The 24,607-nt window shown below is 44.8% G+C and overlaps 1 protein-coding gene across 1 annotated transcript in view; it reads left to right on the top strand.

Moving 5' to 3' along the window:
• Positions 1-1,954: 1,954 nt before the first annotated feature.
• Positions 1,955-24,607, top strand: part of LOC111969373 (PH domain leucine-rich repeat-containing protein phosphatase 2-like) — a 45,319-nt gene continuing 22,666 nt past the window's right edge. Inside the window, 5 exon segments of the mRNA XM_070445420.1 lie at positions 1,955-2,265; positions 5,990-6,270; positions 12,288-12,421; positions 22,656-22,846; positions 23,299-23,424. Of these exon segments, the coding sequence (XP_070301521.1) occupies positions 2,071-2,265; positions 5,990-6,270; positions 12,288-12,421; positions 22,656-22,846; positions 23,299-23,424 (927 nt within the window). The 5' untranslated portion in view covers positions 1,955-2,070.

Here is a 24,607-nt window from a genome sequence, read left to right as displayed (position 1 = left end):
CCTAGCCCAGGCCTGCCTTATTGACATATCTTGACATGCCTTTTTAACAGGGTATTTTTGTCATTAATCTACTTGTTCCAATTTAGACCATAATGAAATGGGATATTGGCTGCTCTTATTCCCTATGAGGAATAATTTGATGAGTGCTTATGTAAAGATATACCATTTTTCAAAATGTAAGTATCATAAGCCTCTAGGGCAATTATAAGAAATCGCCTACAGTCGTGGCCAAAAATTGAGAATGACACAAATATTAATTTTCAGTCTGCTGCCTCAGTTTGTATGACGGCAATTTGCATATACTCCAGAATGTTATGAAGAGTGATCAGATGAATTGCAGTTAATTGCAAAGTCCCTCTTTGCCATGCAAATGAACTGAATCCCCCAAAAACATTTTCACTGCATTTCAGCCCTGTCACAAAAGGACCAGCTGACATGTCAGTGATTCTCTCGTTAACACAGGTGTGAGTGTTGACGAGGACAAGGCTGGAGATCACTCTGTCATGCTGATTGAGATTGAATAACAGACTGGAAGCTTCAAAAGGAGGGTGGTGCTTGGAATCATGTTCTTCCTCTGTCAACCATGGTTACCTGCAAGGAAACATGTGCCGTCATCATTGCTTTGCACAAAGAGGGCTTCACAGGCAAGGATATTGCTGCCAGTAAGATTGCACCTAAATCAACCATTTATCGGATCATCAAGAACTTCAAGGAGAGCGGTTCAATTGTTGTGAAGAAGGCTTCAGGGCGCCCAAGAAAGTCCAGCAAGTGCCAGGACCAGCTCCTAAAGTTGATTCAGCTGCGGGATCGGGGCACCACCAGTACTGAGCTTGCTCAGGAATGGCAGCAGGCAGGTGTGAGTGCATCTGCAYGCACAGTGAGGTGAAGACTTTTGGAGGATGGCCTGGTGTCAAGAAGGGCACCGAAGTAGCCACTTCTCTCCAGGAAAAACATCAGGGACAGACTGATATTCTGCAAAAGGTACATGGATTGGACTGCTGAGGACTGGGGCAAAGTCATTTTCTCTGATGAATCCCCTTTCCGATTGTTTGGGGCATATGGGAAAAAACTTGTCCGGAGAAGACAAGGTGAACGCTACCATCAGTCCTGTGTCATGCCAACAGTAAAGCATCCTGAGACCATTCATGTGTGGGGTTGCTTCTCAGCCAAGGGAGTGGGCTCACTCACAATTTGGCCTAAGAACACAGCCATGAATAAAGAATGGAACCAACACATCCCCCGAGAGCAACTTCTCCCAACCATCCAGGAACAGTTTGGTGATGAACAATGCCTTTTCCAGCATGATGGAGCACCTTGCCATAAGGCAAAAGTGATAACTAAGTGGCTCAGGGAACAAAACATCGATATTTTGGGTCCATGGCCAGGAAACTCCCCAGACCTTAATCCCATTGAGAACTTGTGGGCAATCCTCAAGAGGCGGGTGGACAAACTAAAAACCCACAAATTCTGACAAACTCCAAGCATTGATTATGCAAGAATGGGCTGCCATCAGTCAGGATGTGGCCCAGAAGTTAATTGACAGCATGCCAGGGCGAATTGCAGAGGTCTTGAAAAAGAAGGGTCAACACTGACTCTTTGCATCAACTTCATGTAATTGTCAATAAAAGCCTTTGACACTTATGAAATGCTTGTAATTATACTTCAGTTTTCCATAGTAACATCTGACAAAAATATCTAAAGACACTGAAGCGGCAAACGTTGTGGGAATTAATATTTGTGTCATTCTCAAAACTTTTGGCCACGACTACATTGAGTGCATTAAATCAAAATCGCAAGACAGTTAATGCGGTAAAGCACACGTGTAATAGGTGTATAGGAAACCTAATGAATAATTCAGTACGCCTCGACTCTGAAATGGGCAGTGCCTTATGAATAATATGTTACCCTGCCTCTCTAATGTTTATTGATTGGGTCTATCTGACAGCGGTGAGGTTCAGAGTCGTTATGGCGTCGCACCGAACGAGAATGGTATTTTTCAGCTGCCGCATGTATTGGAATTTACCAGTCATGTTCCACGTTCTTTTGGGGGTTTTGTAGTTAAATATACACATGCAAATGAAGGAAGAAGATAATATACCAGGCACGGTCAATGGCACCGTCATGGAGCGAAAAAAAGGTGGTGTCGAAGATAACAGGGGTTGTACGGACACACTGGTTTACGAAGCGGGATCTAATCAAGCTGCAGGTCGTGGCGACCGCAATGGTACAGGAAACCGTGTCGGAACGGGGATACGCGTTCTAAAGGTAACTATCAAGCAGGTCAAATTTGAAGGTTTATCAAAATACTACAATCGCACAGTTCCCGGTTCTAACAGGGCCGAAGTGCGTGTGAAATTATACTCACGCGTCATCCAGTTTGAGCATCATTGATGTTCTCTTATATAGTGATAATTATGTTGGCTTTGAAAGTATAGCGTTGAGTGCAACAATGTATCGAACCATATCGCCAGCAGCTTCCTTTCACTGTAGCTCTTTCTAGATTGTAACAAAAACATTTGACTGAACTGTTACAGTAGGCAGTCGTTCGAGATGTTGCTACATATTGTCGTGCTAAGCTGTTAGTCTATCCTACTGTAAATTTTTCATACTATATTTACTGTTGTGTATCATTTGCAAATATGACAACAATATAGCCTAGGCTATAGATCAGAACATGTCAAAACACGTTTTAACTTGCTGTTTATTGCTGAAAATGAATAGCTTAAGCTATTATGGATAGAGTAACGTTTGTAAACTTTTCAATGTGTTTCGCCATTTAGGCTACATGTTTGTCATTGGATAAAATCCACATTGAAATTCTTAAATAGCCTATTGACTCGGTTTTGCGTAGGCTAACGGACCACCGGTAGGCCCCATCGAAATCTTGGACTGAGATTGTTCAGTAGTTTCGAGCCCTCAGTGAGCAAGCACAATTGACAAGACATGTGATTAACTGTTTCCTTACTCATTCGTGTGCTGTTCTTCCGCCATTATGTCACTCATGAACCCATTAGGGCCATTTACATAAATCATAATGGCTTGTGCCAATTATCCCCATGCATAATAATTTAGAAAATAAATTTCATAGGCTGACATGAAACTCATCCATGCTTCTATGGATAGACTGCTTATCTCACCAATCTCTCATGTGATATTGTCATGGAGAATGTCACATTCCAGTTACAATTGCACTAATAATAAATATCGAAAAGACAACTTCATTGGAAGGACCATTACATTTTATGTTCATTGAATCATGAATGGCTGCTGCTGCAACTAACAGTAGCCGTGTATTCAACCAACCAAGATTTAAACCAATGAGTGGTGAGTTTATACACATCAGTGGCGGTTGGTGCCATTATGATGATGGAGGATGATAATTGTTTTTCATGAGCATGGCCTTATTTCTATTACAGCATATTGGTTGACTGTCATTCATATTCTATTCACCCAGCTCAATGTAACCTCAATAGGTTTAGGCTACTCCATGATACTTTCCCTGTACCTACTCATCATGAGGTTCGTTAAACTAGCCTATGAATGAAAGTTTACAAGGCAGGTGCACATGTCGAGATTCTTTTTAGTAATCAAGGTGACCGTGACACATTCAAAACCGCCTTGCACACTCTTGCCTGCATTTAGCTGATCTAGGGTGTAATCTTTAGTCCAACAGTTGCAAATGAGTTTCTATTGGACAAATTCAGGTACAGTGCATTCTGAAAGTATTCAGACCCCTTGACTTTTTTTAAATTGTTGCATTACAGCTTTATTCTAAAATGGATTAAATAGTTTATTTCCCTCAATCCACACACAATACCCCCTTAATGACAAAGCAAAAACAGGTTAAATGTTGGCAAATTTACCAAAAATAAAAATCGGGAATATTACATTTTACTTAAGTATTCAGACCCTTTACTCGGGTTCAAGTCCGGGCTCTGGCTGGGCCACTCAAGGACATTCAGTGACTTGTCCCAAAGCCACTCCTGCGTTGTCTTGGCTGTGTGCTTAGGGTCATTGTCCTGTTGGAAGGTGAACCTTTGCCCCAATCTGAGGTCCTGAGCGCTCTGGAGCAGGTTTTCATCAAGGATCTCTGTACTTTGCTCTGTTCCTATTTCCCTTGGTCCTGACACTGAAAAATCCCCACAGCATGATGCTACCACCACCATACTTCACCGTAAGGATGGTATTGGCCAGGTGATGAGCGGTGTCTGGTTTCCTCCAGACGTGACGCTTGGTTTCATCAGACCAGAGAATCTTGTTTCTCATGGTCTGAGTCCTTTTTGGCAAACTCCAAGTGGGCTGTTGTGCCTTTTTACTGAGGAGTTGCTTCTGTCTGGCCACTCTACCATAAATGCCTGATTTGGTGGAGTGCTGCAGAGATGGTTGGCCTTCTGGAAGGTTCTCCCATCTCCACAGAGGAACTCTGGAGCACTTTCAGAGTTTCCATCGGGTTCTTGGTCACCTCCTTGACCAAGGCCCTTCTCCCCCGATTGCTCAGTTTGGCCGGGTGGCCAGCTCTAGGAAGAGTCAACTCTAGGGGGTTTCAAACTTCTTCCATTTAAGAATGATGAAGGCCACTGTGTTCTTGGGGACCTTCAATGCTGCATACATTTTTTTTGTACCCTTCTCCAGATCTGTGCCTCGACACAATCCTGTCTCAGAGCTCGACAATTCTTTCGACCTCATGGCTTGGTTTTTGCTCTGACATTCACTGTCAACTGTGGGACCTTATATAGACACGTGTGCCTTTCCAAATCATGTTCAAACAATTGAATTTACCACAGGTGGACTCCAATCAAGTTGTAGAAACATCTCAAGGATGCACCTGAGCTCAATTTCAAGTCTCATAGCAAAGGGTCTGAATGTTATGTAAATATGGTGCAAAAAATTCTAAACCTGTTTTGTGATTGTGGGGTATTTGTGTGTGTGTGTAGATTGATGAGGCTGTGTTTTAGAATAAGGCTGTAACATAACAAAATGTGGAAAGTCAAGGGGTCTGAATACTTAATGAATGCACTGATGTTTATCCCTGTTTGACATCTCAGAACATGGTTTGTTAATTGATCTTCTGATCACTGAGTTGTTGGAGCTTTATTCGACAGATTTTCTTTGCCCTCTGGCCTTGGATGGTTGTAGGGGTGATGGAGTGAAATGAGGGCAATGACTGTCTGGGAAATGGTCGATGCTCAGGGTCGTGGCAGCCTCTCTGTGAATGAGTTTGCCCGTCTTGTAGACTCACATAGAGAGACCTGTGGTGTGTGCCTTTGTTGCCTGTCGCCATTGATGTATATGTTGTCATTGCACATAGTGAGGTTCTCTGCTTTTGGGAGAGTGTGTGCATATGTTGCCTGTCACCCATTGAGCTGTGTGTGTTGTCATTGCACATTGAGGCCTGTTGTGTGTGTCTTTGGAGCTGCCGTGCTGAAGAGCTGCGGCTCGGGGCCCTGCTGTCTCCTCTGTTGTGTGTGCTGCGGTGCAGTGTAGTGTGGATGCCAGCAGCTGCCTGCCTGTGCCGGGCAGCTGTGGGAATGCAGGGCATCGTGGGAGGATGACTTCATCAGTGTCTGACTAATGACCTAATGCCTGGTCACCAGTCTCAAAAGCCAGGGTCCAGTTCACACAGTGCCATTCTTGCCCTGTGTAAATATTTGTTCCGAGCTTCTCCAGATTTGAAAATAAGGCCAGTGATTCTGACACACGCTGCACACGTCATTCAGAGTTGGGCTCACAGATTTAGCAAGGACCCCGTTTTAAGTTCACCAATGCCCATGAGCTTTTTGCAGGTAATCTCATTTGAACTTTGTTTTGCCAACCTGACAAATTGACTTAATTGAATTTGTCCTCTGGATGTGTTGGAACATGATGCAGCTTGAGATATCCTTGATTCAGAGCAAGGCTGCTGCAAGACAACTTGTCTTCTTTTACACGCCCAATATATTTACAGTGTATCGGTGGTGGCAGTCTTTTCATCTAATGTTTGTTTCTCCAGCGGAACATGAAGAGGAATGGGAGCAGAGGCTGTGTTACCAGGAAGACCCGCTTTGGATCGCGGGAGCGGGATTGGCTGAAGGGGGATGCCCAGCGAGGCTGTGTGTGTCTGTACGGGGGAACAGTTGACCCCCAGCCCCCAGCCTCGGGCCCACAGGCCTCCTCCACCCTCCAGGCAGACCTGCGTCTGGTGCTATGCTCCACCACTACCACGGTGGAGGAGCTGTGTGCCCAGAGAGAAGTAGAGGGACTATACCTGCAGCTCCATGGAGACCTGCTCAGGTAACTCACCTTTACAACTCTCCTCTCCCACTGACACTCACGTCTAGTACCACGGTGTTAGGTTCACAACTCTTGAATATGTTAGATGGCATTCTCATAGTGTCATTGGTTCTATTTATTGCTACAGTGTTAAATTCCAATTCTAAACAATCCCATTCATGTTCAATATCACATCTTTGTGCTTTATTCGCCTAGTCTCAAAGCTACATCAGTCTCAAACCTTTTCATACTGTTGTAGTTACAAATTACCTCATTCTGGCACTGCCGAATCCTCCATTCTATTTTTACACATTGTGCCAGGTTTGTACTCTGTTTTCTTGAGTGCTTATGAGAACTATGCTGCTTGTCTAGAACAGGAGCAGGCTCATAGATCTAGACTTTGACTGACCTATGTGGCCCACAATTCTGCACGTTCCGGTGGCCGTGTCCAAAATCTGTCTTGCCTACTACTTACTTAAACTGCATCCTGTGTAATAATCGTACTACATGCTATTTAGAACGTATTGTTTAGTAAAAAAAAGAATGCAGTAAACAACAAATATCAGTATATTAGGCTCCTTCTAATTAGAATGTGTCATCTAATGCACAATTGCATTGATTACCGCTATTCGTTCATTTTGATACAGCACGTCCCCTCACCTGATTATCAGCTGTTGTCAAACACATGTGAGTCTCGAAAGACCATTCTCTTCCTCAATAGTGTGCAGCGAATTCTACTAGATGAAAAGCCAAAATGAGAATGACATCCTGGCATTTAAAGCATACAACATTTTCGAAAATGCACATACTATAAAACATTTGTTTCGCATACCCAAATCGCCTACTATTTAGAAACGCAAGTACGGGTATTCTGACACGGACAGTGACTTGACAGCTGTTTATGACAGCACTTTTACGTTTTCACTCCTCATGATGATGCCTCTGACACAGGCTATAATCTGGTTACACCCACTTGCTCTCCTCTTGGCTTTTTTTGGTCAGGCCAGGCAAGGGAATGCTTTTCACTCCCTCTAAGACTATTTTTGTTTAAACGCTCAGCAGGATGCACTAAATGGGTCATGTGGTTCAGTGTTGTGCAGAAGAAAAACAAGGTATAACAAGACTGAGATTTGTAGTGAATTACACACCTTGCTGTAGGATGCTCTTTACCTCCCCCTATGGTATTGATTTTACCAGCTGGAGCCCTCTACCACGTGAATTACATTTCTACWTTCTATTAATACAGCTGGATATGCACTGGCAGTTTAGTACTATGCTGGTAAAGTGCTTTTCTGAAAAGACTGGATCAGCACAGGAATGTCTCTTTCTTTCTTATTTGAGCCTGAAAACCTCTCAGGKTTGGTTCTGTAACCACCTAGGCTTCTCCTCTCTCTCCTTAAGGGAACTCTGATCGAAGTCATTTCACATACAGGTGATACAATGTCAGATTTATCTCAGTAGTGCCATTTTGTCTCCTCCCACACCCTGAAGACTGTTGGATAACTGTGCTGCCTGGTGGAAGTGTCAACACTGAGTCATTTCATGTACCTTTTGATTTTATTATTAGTGTTTGTTGTATTCTAGTTATTACAATTTCAAGGCCCATAAATCAAATCAAATCAAATTTTATTAGTCACATACACATGGTTAGCAGATGTTAATGCGAGTGTAGCGAAATGCTTGTGCTTCTAGTTCCACATGCAGTAATAACCAACAATAATCTAACCTAACAATTCCACAACTACTACCTTATACACACACACAAGTGTAAAGGATAAAGAATATGTACATAAAGATATATGAATGAGTGGTGGTACAGAACGGCATGGCAAGATGCAGTAGATGGTATAGAGTACGGTATATACATATGAGATGAGTACTGTAGGGTATGTAAACATAAAGTGGCATAGTTTAAAGTGGCTAGTGGTACATGTATTACATAAGATGGCAAGATGCAGTAGATGATATAGAGTACAGTATATACATATGAGATGGGTAATGTAGGGTATGTAAACATTTATTAAGTGGCATTGTTTAAAGTGGCTAGTGGTACATTTTACATAATTTCCATCAATTCCCATTTTAAAGTGGCTGGAGTTGAGTCAGTATGTTGGCAGCGGCCGCTAAATGTTAGTGGTGGCTGTTTAACAGTCTGATGGCCTTGAGATAGAAGCTGTTTTTCAGTCTCTCGGTCCCTGCTTTGATGCACCTGTACTGACCTCGCCTTCTGGATGATAGCGGGTGAACAGGCAGTGGCTTGGGTGGTTGTTGTCCTTGATGATCTTTATGGCCTTCCTGTGACATCGGGTGGTGTAGGTGTCCTGGAGGGCAGGTAGTTTGCCCCCGGTGGTGCGTTCTGCAGACCTCACTACCCTCTGGAGAGCCTTACGGTTGTGGGCGAGCAGTTGCCGTACCAGGCGGTGATACAGCCGACAGGATGCTCTCGATTGTGCATCTGTAGAAGTTTGTGAGTGCTTTTGGTGACAAGCCGAATTTCTTCAGCCTCCTGAGGTTGAAGAGGCGCTGCTGCGCCTTCTTCACAACGCTGTCTGTGTGGGTGGACCAATTCAATTTGTCCGTGATGTGTACACCATAGTAAGAGTTTTTCCGGTACTTTGTATACTTTTTAGCCAGTAGTTCTGAAAGTAGCACTTAGAAGCCAAAAATGGTCCCAGAAAATGTGTAGATGTGTGCATCACGTTATTTCTCGCTCTCTCTGCTGTGTGTGCATCTTGCTAGCTGTCACTCAAATGCAGAGGAACTAAAGCTCATTGGCTGAAACTCTAATTGCTAGGGGGCTGGCCATACGTGGGGGACAATTTAGGGAAAATGGCGCTGCACAGCTTCCAGTAAAATCCCTTTCAAACTACGGATTTTGTAGATAATTGAGGTAAATCAGTAATTCTGCTCATAGATTATGCATGTGTGAACTACACTTTGACACATCTTGCGCAAAGCGCTAGGTTTAAAATAGATCTATACTTCACCAAAATTCTGGATAATGTTTAAGAACACCCACATATACACAACAAATTAAGGGAAAGTATCTAGCTACCCAAATGAAGGAAAGGAGCTTTTTGGTGTCTTTTGAGAGATTAAGCGACTGTAGATTTTAGAGCCTCCTGTACTCGTGGCCACGAGGCGAGTGGATTTGTGAATAAATATACATGCTTTCAGAGCTTGTGTGAATGGTCTACAGGCAGTCCTGTACTGACAGTCATCCCTCCGAGCCTGCCAGGGTTCTGTCTAAATCCTGTGTGAGGTGCTGGGGCCACGACTGTGTGTGACCAGCAGACATGATCCTGATTGTTAGACCCCGCTGGCAGAGGGAGTGTGGGCAAGGAAGTGCCACAGCAGCCACCAGACGCTGTGTCACCTCACCATCGCCCTGGTGTGACAAGGGCTGTGGCTGGAAACTAGTCACTTCTGCCTTAGCGTCATGGTAATCATAAACTACAGTACATAGAGGACCTGCGCTGGAAGTTAGCTATCAGGCGTTTCCCGACTAGGGTGGGTCTCTCTCTTAGAATGTATGGAGAGAGCCAATGATGACTTCTTCTAAAGTGGTCATGTGTAACAATTGCTTAACACTATGGGCTACTGTTTAAGATTAAACTGTAATGGACCAGTTAGGTTTGCTACTGGAGCAGTAGGGGGAAATGAAAACCAGACTACTGAATCATTTAGGAAAAGAATGCTGGCTTGTAAATAAGAATACTTACCAAAAAAAACGTATCACCTTGCGTAAATATTGAAGAACATCAATGGTACAATAGATATCGGCCATATATCCTGCCTATAGTTTACTAGGGTGCACCCAACTCTGTCTTAATCTGAGGGTCTCTCTGATTTCAAAGTTCAATAGCAATACAATAAACATGAATCCACTCAATTCACAAATACTGACTAATAAACCACTATGACATGGAATAGAATGTGAGTGACTGTGCCTATCAAAAAACACTGAAAGGTGTTTAAGTGTAGCATGTGCTTATAACAATCCCAATGCAATGAATGATGCCTTGTAAGAAAAATCCTAACACACTGTAGTATGGCAGTGTAAATTGAGTGTTTTCCAAGGAAAATAAATCTTTGCATGCAAATCTTATTGATGTCCTGGGTTCAGGCATCCTTGGTGGAACTGAATCCATACTCAAAAAACCTGACCTGTTTTACAAACAGGATCCCACAATATATATATATACCATGAGTACCTTTTCATATAACCATTAATATAGTGCTTAGCTTTAATCTCTTTCAGGAATAAGAAAATAAAACTTAGTCAAAGTGCTTTACACTAACTATAGCACTATAGCTCACTATAGCTCATGTGGACTGAACAATAACTAGCCCGGGCAAATGAAAAGTACTAGTGTTTACACCTACACGTAATTTCTTATAAAGTAATCTAAAACATAAGTGTACCAAAATGGATTGATGCTATTTAGTCACATTTTATAAAAGTATGAAAACTAAAATAGTTTGCCATGCATGATCACCAACGTTTGCTATTTCAATTGATCGATAACTGAGCTAGCCTAAATGTTAACGGCTTGTGCGTATGCTTGGTTCAGTATGAACACGCACAAAATGCTAGAATTAGCTTAGCTAGCCTAATCGCTAGCAGCTTGAGAACTCACCAAATCCTGGCGCCAATCTTTCCCTCAATCCCTTCACAGCACGTATGTATAGATAAATTAGTGTTAATATCCAGTTCTCGCTTTTTTTAGTGAAGTTTTATACAACTTCTCAACAATTTGAAACTTCGTTTTTCTTCCATCGAATGACGGTAGCTCTTCACGTTACGTGAAGCTCTAGCTCTTTTATTTATTTAACTTTTTTTTGTTGGCGCCAACTGGTGTTATAACGTGAGGTTAGGAAAGGGACTAAGAGTATTTAGTTTTGATTGGCTCAAAATAAACTGCTCGTCATACAGCTTCTGACAGCTGAATTGTAATAGCTGTCAATTTAAACATATCAATAGTATAATATGATTGGTTACTGGAATCTCACTAGCAACGATAAGAATTCAACATTATTTGACCTGCGTTACAGATGCGTTAGAATAAGCAACACAATCACACACTGTATGCAACAAAGAGTTGTCAAATCTGAGGCTTATTTATTTACAGCATATTATGAATTATATTGGGCAAAGCTGGGGCTTCCATAGACAGTGGGTCATTGTGAAAAATACCCTCACACATTTTATTGAGTGGTTCACAGTGGTTCTGTAGCAGATATCCTTGGTGTGTTCAGGTGCAGATCAGCGGTGTTGTGTTGAAGGCATGCCATTGCCAGTGACAGGCTGGGGGTCACAGATTGCGGGCACAGCAGACCTCATGTTTGATAGCAGCATGAGAGGCCCTTAACAGGATTAGCCATGGAATGAGCTGATGATTTCATTAGGGCAATAAGGCAGAGGTCTCACACAGGACAATAAAAGAAAGGGGTTCAATCACATCACCATACCATTCAGACGCATTATTTAGATGGGCTATTGTTATTAGAGTGCATGTTGGTCATTAGCAGGTGCCTCATATGATTAAGGATGCTCTTCCTCCATATCTGACTACAAACTTTGGACCTGATACCTGTGCGGAGATAGTTTCTCTCTCTGCTTGATTGACATCCGGCACGGAGTCGGACTCTGTAAATGTTTTGATAGAGGAGCCTCAGCAATTCCCCAAGTCTGAAAGTGAAACACCTGTGTCCAGCTCTGCTGATTGGCATGACAGCTGTCCTCTGGACCTTACCTGTCATAACACATGGAATGATGGCTTGGAATGTCTCTGCTTGTGTGTGTGTGTGTGTGTGTGTGTGTGTGTGTGTGTGTGTGTGTGTGTGTGTGCTTGCGCGCATGCATGCAAATGTGTGCAAGAAATGGTTGATGAACTATGCCCCTTTGGTTGGATTCCAAGCGTGGAGGCAAAGATGTACAAATTTAATTATACGTGTCGAGGAGAATCTGGGTGTCTGTTAAGGGTATTGATTGTGATTGGCGTATATCCTGACGGTTTCTATTTCTGTCACTGTAGGAGGCTGGACCCCTCTGAGCGCCCTCTCCAGATGGTGTATGACTACCTGGCTGCTATAGGCTACCAGGACCCTCTGCGGGTTCAGAGAGAGGCGGCCAACTCGGACCTCAGCTGCATGATCCGCTTCTACAGTGGTGAGTAGTGACCCAGGGGGCCTGTCAAGGCTCTCCTTCACTGGGTTCTGACTGGACTCAGCCTGTTCGGCTGTAACCAGGCCTGGAGCCCTGTCAATGGACCTGGCTCTGTTGGTTATGGAGCAGTCTAAACTGTCAGCTTCTGGGATGGGTCTTGTTTTTCTGGTCCATAGTGTGTGTGCCGGTGTGTTTGTGATGACGTTTGTGTCTTTCCACTACTCTCCCAACTGCAGGGCTGTTAGCGCTACCCTGACTTAATGAAGTAGGCTTCACTCACCTGGATTGGGGTTTATTTTTGCGTAACCTTTTTATGCATATAACAGTCTTTGTAACTTTGGGGGAAAAATTGTACTCTTTCTCGTATTATCATGCTAGAAACCTCAATAGGCAAGGAAACTATGCATATCTGTTAATATTGTATCTCTGTGTCTGGGTCTGTACACTGTCTGTCTGTTTGCAGGAGCCAAGCGGCCTGGGCTTGTTGTACTTTAGCTTTCATACTGGCAGCAAGACACACCTGATCGTGCTGGCGGATCGGTCTGTCAGAGATTGTGGAGCAGCATTTTGTACTTAGAAGAATTCATGTTCTCCACTTAAAAGATTATGCTTTCTCTGTCTGCGCCTCTCTATACTTTAACACCTGAGTGAAGACACTCAGCTTCAGCACCCAGCTAGTCTCAATCTGTCTAGTACTTTAAGAGGAATCAGGCTGGTTTATCAGGGCCAGAGTGGTAAACTACGAAGCAAGCTAGATCCACTCAGGGTTTTCTGAAGGTAGCCAGCTTCAGTTAGCTTTCCATTCCAGCTCAGGCTTTATCCGTACTACAACAATGAATACTGCTCGTCTGCCTGCCGATAACTCTAGCACGTGGCTAGTTGAAAACCAAACTCTTCGTTGTTTTTTTTCACCTTTATTTAACTAGGCAAGTCAGTTAAGAACAAATTCTTTTTTTCAATGACGGCCTAGGAACAGTGGTTAGAGTGTCGGGCCAGTAACCGAAAGGTTGCTAGATCTAATCTCTGAGCTGACAAGGTAAAAATCTGTCGTTCTGCCCCTGAACAAGGCAGTTAACCCACTGTTCCTAGGCAGTCATTGTAAATAAGAATTTGTTGCCTAGATAATTTTTTATTAACCTTTATTTAAGACCAAAAATCACATTTTTGTTTCATGAATTTTTCAATATAGTCAATTTTGACTTTGCAGCTGGCCAAACTAAGGGGAAATTGCTCAGTTTAGCCCCCAGGACAAGACTCATGACAATAAACGTCAACCTGTGGGCCTGGCTGGCAGTGTCACCGCTCTGTCACAGCCCCAACAGTAACTAACTAACCTTGAGTCACTGTGATGTATGGCACCAGATACAGGATGGATGTGGCATGCTGGTTCATTTTAACACACTGGTCCCCTTAGGGGGACGGGGAAGATGTATTTACAATGGTGTGATGTGTCCATATCATTCAGTCAGTCTCTCTCTCTCTCTCTCTCACACACCTCGAGTCTCACACTCCTCCCTCTTTGTGATCCTGTGTGGTAGTGGCAGGTCTAATGATCCTCTTATCAGTCCTGATAGGCTTTGCTGTAAGGGGAAGAGGAGTGGGGACCTGATGTTCTGTAATGCCTGTCCTATTAATAACCAGGTTGAGACTGGCTGGGCCTAGCACTGTGTTGCTAAGTCAGTGTCACTGTCTGACTGGCTGTGGCCGCGCCCATGCTGTGGTGAGAGACAGTGAGAATGAAAGAGAGAGAGAACGAAAACTAGAGGGAACTAGAGCGCGAGGGGAAGAAAGCGTGACCACAATCTCTGGCTGGCAAAGCCTTCTCTCACACTGTCACACGCACACGTGGTGAAAGAGCCACTCCCTCCCCATCCACTGACTGCACATGCTCAGGTATTCACCACACAGCCTCGCGATACTTCCCAGAGAAATCCTTCTGAACATACTCAGGCTGTTTCAGTGCATGTACTGTCACTATGTGCTAAAATAGACTAAAACTATAGTTAAAGTGTATGTGCATTTTGTATTGAGAATAAAGCATGCCCCTCTTGTCTGTCTGGTTGGTTCTCAGTGCTGTAACTCTGTCTTGCTGTCGGCTCTCCATTACATTGCAGACCTCATTCTCAGTCACGGTGTGTAGGCTACAGTGGGAACAGAACAGCGCTGGTCTCTCCCCTGCTCGGCCCAGTCCTGTGAGAGCTGGCTGTGCCGTGGTGTTATTGAGCAGAGCAGACCTGTGGCCCGGAGGTTGGCCAAGCCCTGGGAGAGATCTCCCTCACCTTTTATTAGCTGCTTGTGGGAAAACACAGGGAACACTGGTACCCTGGCAACCTATCTAGGCTAGCAGGGTGACTGGATTGGATCAGATGAGGACTCTCATACAGAACTATGGTAAAATGTCTCCACTCTCAACCCATACAGTCATGGGGTAACAAGTCTCTCCACCCACACATCTAAAGGGTTGTTAAAGAGCTCTCCACCCACACAGTGGTGATGAAATAGATGGGCTGTGTTAGTTGGAGAACTCCATAACAACCCTGTGCTGTACATAGCTCTTTCTCAGGTGCCTAACAGCCGTTGTCAGGGGTAACCTAACCTCCTGATTTGAGCTGATGAGGGGATCTCTGCCGCAGCTGTAAACAGTACAGCCATCATAGGAAGGGTTTGTCAGTATGTTGACACTTAATGATGTCTTTGTAAACCCTTTCTAAGGCTTCACAAATCAGTTGTTATAAGCATATACCATTCTATATAAAGGGTGGAATAAGGGTGATCAGTTGACACATGACAAAGCACTTACCACCCTTAAATAGTTCAGCTTTATACGTAATTAAGTGTGTTTCTATTAAGGTGTGACCATGAATCTTGCGTTCACTGTGCTGTATGTTGGTGTACATGCCTGTGCAAGAGCTGTGCGCACCGTTCTAAAATGTGTTGGGATTCACACTGCAGAGGTGTTGAAGGGTTTTGCTAAGCACAGGTTTATGACTTCCTTCTCTCTTTCCATGTCAGAGAGGTGTTGATAAGGGAACATTGTGTGAGTTATTAAAAAACACACGGCTCTATTTGTACAGGAATCTAATCTCCGAACCCCCCCGAACCACAGCCCTGTTGCCCACTCACAACAGCCTGCTGTGGCGCTCCAATGAGATGAAAACAAACATGGAGGGGGGAGTAAACATGAATAAATGCTGACTTAATAAAGCACTCTCTATGAAAACAGTGCTCCAGAGACCTGGGGGATGGCGTACAGCTGCAGCTCTGAGGGGGCATGTGAGTCCTGGCACTGGGTCTGGCTTCACCTCAGCCGGTCCGTACCTGGTTCTGCTGCGGTGCTCTGGAGCTCACATCCAGCCTGGGAGCCTTAGTGTCTCAGCAGAGGGGAGTTAATCATATGAGGGCTGACCAAGTTTAGTCAACTAATGAGTTATTGATCTGCCAGGATCTTATCAGAAAATACCAATGAAAACTAAGTAAACAGCGTTGAAGCACTAAGCTGCGCTGACAGGGGCCAGAGCAAACCGTAGGGGGTCCAGCAGCCAGGCCATAGAGCCCACTGGGCTGCTGCTCACACAGGGGCCAGAGCAAACCGTAGGGGGTCCAGCAGCCAGGCCATAGAGCCCACTGGGCTGCTGCTCACACAGGGGCTAGAGCAAACCGTAGGGGGTCCAGCAGCCAGGCCATAGAGCCCACTGGGCTGCTGCTCACACAGGGGTCTGCTGGGCCCCTATTACATACTGACCCATCTGTAATGGTCAGTGCCTGGAGGGACAGGTCAGCAGAGAGCAGACGGAGCAGGATTACAGTACACTACTTCCTGGTGTCACTAACTGATGAACTGAATAACAGAGGGAGGGAGAGGAGGAGGGGGTAGGAGAGGGATGGCACAACCAGGGGGAGAGGAAGAGTGCTCCTACTCATGAGACATGACCCCCCCCGAGCAGCGTCTCTGCATCTCTCTACCTTCTCTTCTCAATATTATATGCAGATTCTAGATGTGAGTCAGCAATCAACTGCTAGAGATTTTCCAGGGTCCGACACTGGCTCCTCAGCCTTGAGTCATGCAAATCTGTGGCTTAAAGAGCTGGGTGTCTCGGAGTTGGGAGGGGATCCTGCCAGTTTAGATTGGTCTGGTCTATTTCATTGCAATCTTTATTGGGAAATCACCCCTCATCCTATTGCTGAACCATAGAGGGATGGGGAAGATGTGCATATTGGAAAGATGCTAGCTGGACTTTCCACCTTCCCATTTGTTCAGTATCCAGTAAGCACTGCCACTGTCCCATAGTTCTGTACTGTCTGACTTGTCTGCATTATTCTGCTGAAGCAGTTTGACATTTTATTTGATTTCCCTAKTATGGAAGCAAGCTTAAGGACTTTATGAATTGCATTTCTCACAGTAAGAATAGGTCACGGAGGGGGCCTGCACGGCTCTGATTTGATGTTATTGCCAAAAATGGCCTGCTGTTCTGATCCTGGGCTCCAGTAAGCCTGTGTTTCTGCCTCCACTGGCCCCCCACTGCAAGCTAACCTAATCTATGCAATATTCTTCTAGTTCTCCCTGTTGGAGACAGAACATCAAGGCAGTTGTTCAGTCTGGATGGACGGACGGGGCTGTCTGGAGTCATGTCTGCTGCACAGCTGAAACGTAGTCTGTTTGGGGATTCTCAGGTGCTGATACTCCATAGGGAAAGTTGATGTACAAGTGTTGGGTCTACAGAATGCATTTGGCCCATTTCCACCTCCTTTGACTCTCGCTCTCTCTCTTACTCTGTGTCTCTGTACGGTAGTTTCAATGCCACAGGGGACAGTTTGACCTACCTCACTCCCCTGCCCATCTGGTGACTGTTGAAGAAAGACTTGACCACTGTCGCCAAGACTACCGTCAACAGGAGACAGGGACATTAGAGCTGAGGGACAGAGGGCAGGGGTGTGAGGGGGGTTCACCCAGGACATGCACTGTGATTTGTACTCTGTCCCTGTGGCTTGGCAGTGACTGAGCAGCGGAAGTGGGACTAGGTTTAGTGATTAGGCATGTCCTCTCTCTACCCCTGCTGCCGAGGACTCCCACCCTGCTGCTATTGGAACTGCTGCTGGAGTCTAGCCTGAGAACAGAGAAAGAGAGAGCGAGAACAGAGTTAAACAACATCTGCCGCTCTGCCAGACCTGTACACATTTTATGACCAATGAGATTGGTCCATATCATAAATCACGGTGTGGGAGTGGCTGACTGCTGCTCAGGGGTGAAGGGTAATTATACACTCCCGACATACCTGTATTTATTTGGACAGTGAAGCTAAAACTTTTAATTTGGCTCTATACTGAAGCTAAAACTTTTAATTTGGCTCATACCCCTCAAATGCTAATCTCCCCTGTTAATGGTAATGATGAGAGATTAGCATGTCTTGGGGTATGATCTTTGTGCCTTTTAACTTTCTCACTCATCATTATCCCGATTCATTCATGATTATCTGTAATCATGGTAGCATCCACATTAAATGTAGAAGTGTTTAGAAACATATGTTGTTCTTATTTACAATAAAAGAGACTCCAAAATGACACAATACATTATTTACCATTAATTTCTATTGGGAGCAACATAATCTGTAACAGAATGAAAACTAAAAATGCATCCAACAAGATTGTATCGTATCTAGCGTGATGCTGTCATTGCGTGCTAGGATATGGGACCAAATACTAAGCTTTTGACTGACTACTTTAATACACAAGTACTTTTTTCCAAATACTTATGACACCTTCAAATGAGGGGACTAGACACATAGATTGCTTTAATTTCTAAACAGTAAAACAGATCTGTATGAAAATACCCTCAAATAAAAGGTAACATTCTGTACTGTTGCCTCAAATGAAAAATGTGATCTCAAATCCAAAATGCAAGAGTATAGAGCCAAACTTAAAGTTATAGCTTCAATATTCAAATAAATATGCAGGGGAGGTTAGATGGTGCAGATGTACCAGCCTGGAGCAGACTTGTAGTCCAAGGTACTCACGTTTCCTGGCAACTCTGACATGGTGGAAAGCATGCGTGTTTGTTTTGGGTCCAGCAGTTTGCCGTGAATGGCTGAGACTTGTTTTCATTGTGATTGAATGAGAGAGTGATTGTCAGAAAGTGTTATTGTTGTGTTGGGAGAGGAAGTTGAAGTGTTAATGTTCTCGCTATCCCGGGCACACTGCAAACAGTGGAGTTGTCTTTCATTAAAGAATGAACAAAGAATGTTGAGTATGTTTTTGTGAATGTGTTCAGGTCTGTTGGCTGGGTGTTTGAGCTGTGCTGACTGCTGTAAATTGTTGTACATAGAGGCCTAATGCAACAGGGGGGAAAGTTGTGTGGTAATTGCGTACCATTGTGATGAGACCACATCTGAGATACTGCGAATGCCATTAGCCTATATTATCAATTATAAACTGGGTAGTTCGAGCCCTGAATTCTGATTGGCTGACAGCCGTGGTATATCAGACCGCATACCATGGGTATGACCAAACATTTATTTTTACTGCTCTAATTAAGTTGTTAACCAGTTTATAATAGCAATAAGGCACCTCAGGGGTTTGTGATATATGGCCAATATACCACAGTTAAGGGCTGTATCCAGGCACTCTGTGTTGCGTGGTGCTTAAAAACAGCCCTTAGCTGTGGTATATTGGCCATATGCCACCCCCCCCCTCAGGCCTTATTGCTGAAGTATGATCTTGTATTCCCCGTCATTCTGATAGCATGAGATGATAAAGTACGTACTTGCCAACACCCTGTAGCAATGCAGCAGTATAGGCTGTGGGTATTTACACACAACCATGTTAATGGGGGTGGCCTTTTTCCATGGCCAGAGCAGGGAGAGCAGAGCACAGCTAAGTGTCTCTGTGCGTTAAATTTTTTCAGCTTGATGCTGCTCTGTGCAGAGGCCTGCTCCTCAGATTGGAGTCGAGTCAGGGGGATGTCCAATTTAGAAACGCTGTTTACATCTTGCATAATAGTCAGAAGATCTCGAAGTAGATTTGATTTGAAGGCTTTTTTAGGGCTACGGTGTTTAAAATAGCACTGTATTGTCATTGAGCTACATTCTGCTGCCGTCTCAAATGCAATCAAACCCCCAAATATTGAGTGACTTTCACTTTCCTCTTATTGCTGTAGAAAACGCTAACTCTAGTTAGATGTGGCGTTTTCAGTCTGGCCCTCTGGCTCCATTGTTCAGAGAGGGCTTACATCTGTAGTGTTTCTGGGGGTTGTTCCAACTTGGGTCATCACTTGCGCTAGCTACAAACACAATATCAACCATTCCCTCTCAACCCACTGCACCAGAGTCAACACTATTTATAATAATGAGGCAGTGTTTTTCTAGTGTGTGATTTGGAGGGTGAGAATGCTCAGTGGGACTCTGAGTCAGTAGTCTGAGATTGTATTGACGTGCTGTATTGGCATGCTGTGTTCTTGGATCATTTCACAGTGAGGTGGAAAGAACAGGGAGGTGATTATTAGGTGTTTAATTCAGTTGGAAGGCGAGATATGAAAGTGAGAAAGAGATTTATGGGGAGGGGGCTGGTAACCAGCAGTTCATTGGGGGATAGAATGGGATGAGTGTGTGGATGAGGGAGGAATGTGGCTGTTTGTAGTGGATTTGCTGTGGGGCCAGTGGGAGAGAGCGTCCTGTCTGCCCGTGTCTTCCTGGCTGTATGTGGAGCACCTACAGGGCTACAAGTCTGTCTTTGACAGGTCAACCTCCTTCACCCTCACTGACACAGACACATAGAGGACACTGATGCAGCTCTCCCCCCTCTCTCTCTATCCCTCTTTCCCTCTCGATTGCTCTTCCCCTCTCCCTCTCCTTCTAAGGCTGGCTGCCCTTGGCCCCTAGGGCCTTTGTCAGAGAGAAGAGGACCAGAGTACCACAATTCCAGCACAGAGGGGAAGCCCGGGGATCAGAAACCTCTATTGATCCCCAGCCAGCGCCAGCGGCCCAGTTTTGCTGTCAAATGCCATTGTCTTGTTCATTATGGGTTTTCCAGACAGCACAAAGTCAAGCAGCCTGACTTCATTTTGATCCCTGGCTGCCACTCCTTAGACGTGAAAGAGAAGAAAAGGGCAGAGAGAGCGAGGACATGTCTGCCTGCCTCTGGGAGTTGGAGACAATGAGGTGGTTTTAAGAAAAACGCAGACCTTGTTATTTCAAGGGAAATTGAAAACAGAGGAGAAAAAAAAGCTGTTGTGTGCCCTTTGTGCTTATTTGACCAGCCTTTAACCTGAGTGTACTTGAGGCCTGGCGAAGCAGAGGGAGTGAGGCCTGCTGTTTGTGTCCTTCAGAAGCAGCATACTCAGGCTGCAACACCTAGCCTTACCTCCCTGCTACATAATTAGATTGAACGAGGGTTTTAATGTGACAAAATTCTGACTCATTCATCAACCTGACTGATGCATCTGGGTTAGAGCATCTCTGAGAACAATCGCAAAGTTGTGTGTGTGTTAATGAAAAGGGGAGACTGATTAAAAGCTAGGGACACCTCGAGTTGGGCCAATGAATGCTCACCTGTATCACCTTGTGTTTTGATCAACCTTGTCAGCAGCCTAGACATGCAGAGCCCAGTGATCTCTGATCAGATGTTAGAGGGAGTGACACCCACACCTTTGATCTCTACCATGGATGAGCCATAGATTATAAAGCCTTCAAACTATCTTTAGATTCCATCCAGTGAATAAATGGGTTTTGATACGTTATTACAGTGTGTCATAGCAGATGTTAAGCATGCTCTAGAGATATCAGCTCTCTATGTGGAGGATAATGAGACTATAGGCTGGGCTGATCTRMTGACATAAGAACACTTCCAGGAAGAGATGTCCTATTCATTGACTAATGCATAGGTGACATCATCGKGACCTGTTGATATCAGTGTGACTTCATGTTCTGGCAGCGTCTAGCCCTCTCCTTGTCTTTGTCTCTTGATAACACTACCCCTTTTGAGAACATATGGTATTAACGTAATGTTTGTGTACAGGGTGTGGGTGGGATGTATGTGCACTGTGTACGTGTGATACAGTGTATTCGGAAAGTATTCAAACCCCTTGACATTTTCCACATTTTGTTACGTTACAGCCTTATTCTAAAATCGATTGAATTGTTTTCCCCCCTCATCAATCTGCACACAATACCCCATAATGACAAAGCAAGAACACGTATTTAGACATTTTTGCAAATGTATAATTGAAAAAAAAACTGAAATACCACATTTACATAAGTATTCAGACCCTTTACTCAGTACTTTGTTGAAGCACCGTTGGCAGTGATTACTGTCTCAAGTCTTCTTGGGTATGAGGCTACAAGCTTAGCACACCGGTATTTGGGGAGTTTCTCCCATTCTTGTCTCCAGATCCTCTCAAGCTCTGTCAGGTTGGATGGGGAGTGTCAGAAATGTTCAATCAGGTTCAAGTTGGGTTCTGGCTGGGCCAGAAGGACATTCAGGGACTTGTCCAGAAGCCACTTCTGCCTTTTCTTGGCTGTGTGCTTAGGGTTGTTGTCCTGTTGGAAGGTGAACCTTCGCCCCAGTCTGAGGTCCTGGGCACTCTGGTCCAGGTTTTCATCAAGGATCTCCTTGACCAAGGCCCTTCTCCCCTGGTGGCTCAGTTTGGCCAGGCAGCCTGCTCTAGGAAGAGTCTTGGTGGTTCCAAGCTTCTTCCATTTAAGAATGATGGAGGCCACTGTGTTCTTGGGGACATTCAATGCAGCAGTAATGTTTTGGTACCCTTCCCCCTCGACACAATCCTGTCTCGGAGCTCTATCTACAATTCCTTCTACCTCGTGGTTTTTGCTCTGACATGCACTGTCAACTGTGGGACCTTATCTAGACAGGTGTGTGCCTTTCCAAATCATGAGCAATGAATTGAATTTACCACAGGTGGACTCCAATACAGTTGTAGAAAGATCTCAATGATGATCAATGGAAACAGGATGCACCTGAGCCCAATTTCGAGTCTCATAGCAAAGGGTCTGAATATTTATGTAAATAAGGTATTTCTGTTTTTTCTTTTGAATACATTTGCAAAAATTTCTAAACCTGTTTTAATTTTGTCAGTATGGGGAATTGTGTGTAGATGAATGAGGAAGACAATTTTATACATTTTAGAATAAGGCTGTAACGTAACAAAATGTGGGAAAAGTCAAGGGGTCTGAATACTTTCTGAATGCAGTGTATGTGACCATGTTCTTTAACTAACCCCTCTCCTCCCCAGAGTGTCCAATGAACGCAGACCAGCAGGAGCGAACCCTGCTGACGGGCGTGTTCAGCGTCAGGAAGGGGAAGACCCAGCTGCACAAGTGGGCAGAGCGCCAGGTCCTCCTGTGTGGCACCTGTCTGATTGTGGCCTCCGTCAAAGACAGCCTGACGGGGAAGATGCACATCCTGCCCCTGGTGGGGGGAAAGGTGAGGGGTTAGAGGTCAGGGGTTGGAGAGATGTTGTTTTCCAAACCCATACATTCCCCAGGGGTCAAAGAGAGACAGAGACAACAGCAGATCACAGATACAACAACACAGCTGGGACTGACAGACGGACAGAGGGGATGCACTGTACAGCACAATGAGAACGGCATAAATACACACTGTGTTTACACAGATAGCTCAATTCTGATCTTTTGCCCAATTATTGGCAAAAGAGCTGATATGATTGGTCAAACAACCAATTTGTTTWAAAAAAATCTGAATTGTGCTGCCTGTGTAAATGCAGCCATAGACATGCACATTCAGGCACACTTAAGCACATGTGTCTCTGCCTTATATGGATGGAGCCAGTAGGCACCATAATGCCTTATAGTAGTTTCTTGGGAACATCAGTGGATGTGTCTGTCCTCCTCAACATCTCTGTTTTGTACATTCAGGTGGAGGAGGTGAAGAGGAGACAACACTGTCTGATGTTCAGCTCAGCCGGACCTCAGGCCCAGACATACTTTGTTAACTTCGACACACTGGCAGACTATCAGAGGTGGCATCGGCAGGCTTCAAAAGTAAGTGTGTTTACCTGTCAGAGTTGATATGTAGGACAATCTGCGTGCCAAAGCTTTGTGTATGTTTTCTCTGATCAATTTTGCAAGGTCTCTGTCATGAAACACAGTGAGGGGTGGTCCTGGTTGGTTCCTCTGGGCTGGGAATCAGAGTGTGCAGTATGCTGAGAGGGCAGAGTTACAGAGTGCCCACTACCTGGTCTGTCATTCAATCATAGTCCTGCTGTGGAACACAGGTGACCTCGGTGATTGGCTCTGCAGCGACGACAGAGGACCAGCAGTGTCTGGCTTTGATTAAACAACTGGCTAGGAGGGTGCATGGGTCATTGATTGTGTCTGTGTGTACTGTCTGTGTGCTTGCACATGGGTCTCAGTACAACTATATGAAGTTAGTATCCTCAGCCCCTTTCTCTGTCCCTCCCTGGCTGCTCTGCTCCTCTTGCTGTGCCTCTAATTTCTGAATTAATGGCCATTGTGTCCCAGCCCCTTACTGGGCCCTAACGAGCTCTGTGAATGCCTCCAGGCAGAGCAGGCACACAATGAGCCGTGGAGAAAAAAAGGCAACTGAAAATGAAAATCCAATTAGTAGTAGATCCATGCTAAGTCAAGGAGCTTTCTCTCCCTCTCTCTCCAGCTCTCTCTCTCTCCTCACTACCTACCTACCTACCACTGTGGTGCAGATCACTGAGCTGGAGTGGCCCTGTTACTACGGGAGCAGTTTAGGAGAGTTAGACATCAGATGTTCCTATGGTGACATGATTGGCTGGAGATGAAGACAGAGAGAGGGGAGGGCAGGCTGAAGAAGACAGAGGGAGAAATAGAGAGAGATGTAGGAGTGAGAGAGAAGACAGGTATGGAGAAGCAGAGAGGTGGTGCTTCAGATGAAAAGATGGAGGGGAGGATAGAGAGGTATGGAGGAGCAGAGAGAGTTGGTGCTTGAGATGGAGGGGAGAATTGAGATTGAGAGAACTGGAGGGGCAGAGAGAGATGCGGGGAGAAGAATTAGAGGAAGGGTGGATGAGATGGTGGATTTGGGGCAATCCTCATGCCAGGCTGGACACAATCAAGCCCTTGTTTTAGTGTGTGTGTGTGTGTGTGTGTGTGTGTGTGTGTGTGTGTGTGTGTGTGTGTGTGTGTTTCTGAATCGGGGAGGGGGATTGTTGTGGTGTTTGCTGTGTGATGGGGG

This window comes from Salvelinus sp. IW2-2015, linkage group LG10 (assembly GCF_002910315.2).
Source record: "Salvelinus sp. IW2-2015 linkage group LG10, ASM291031v2, whole genome shotgun sequence".
Taxonomy (NCBI): Eukaryota; Metazoa; Chordata; class Actinopteri; order Salmoniformes; family Salmonidae; genus Salvelinus; species Salvelinus sp. IW2-2015.
Note: the sequence above shows the minus strand (reverse complement) of the source record. Positions and strands in the feature narration are given on the sequence as shown.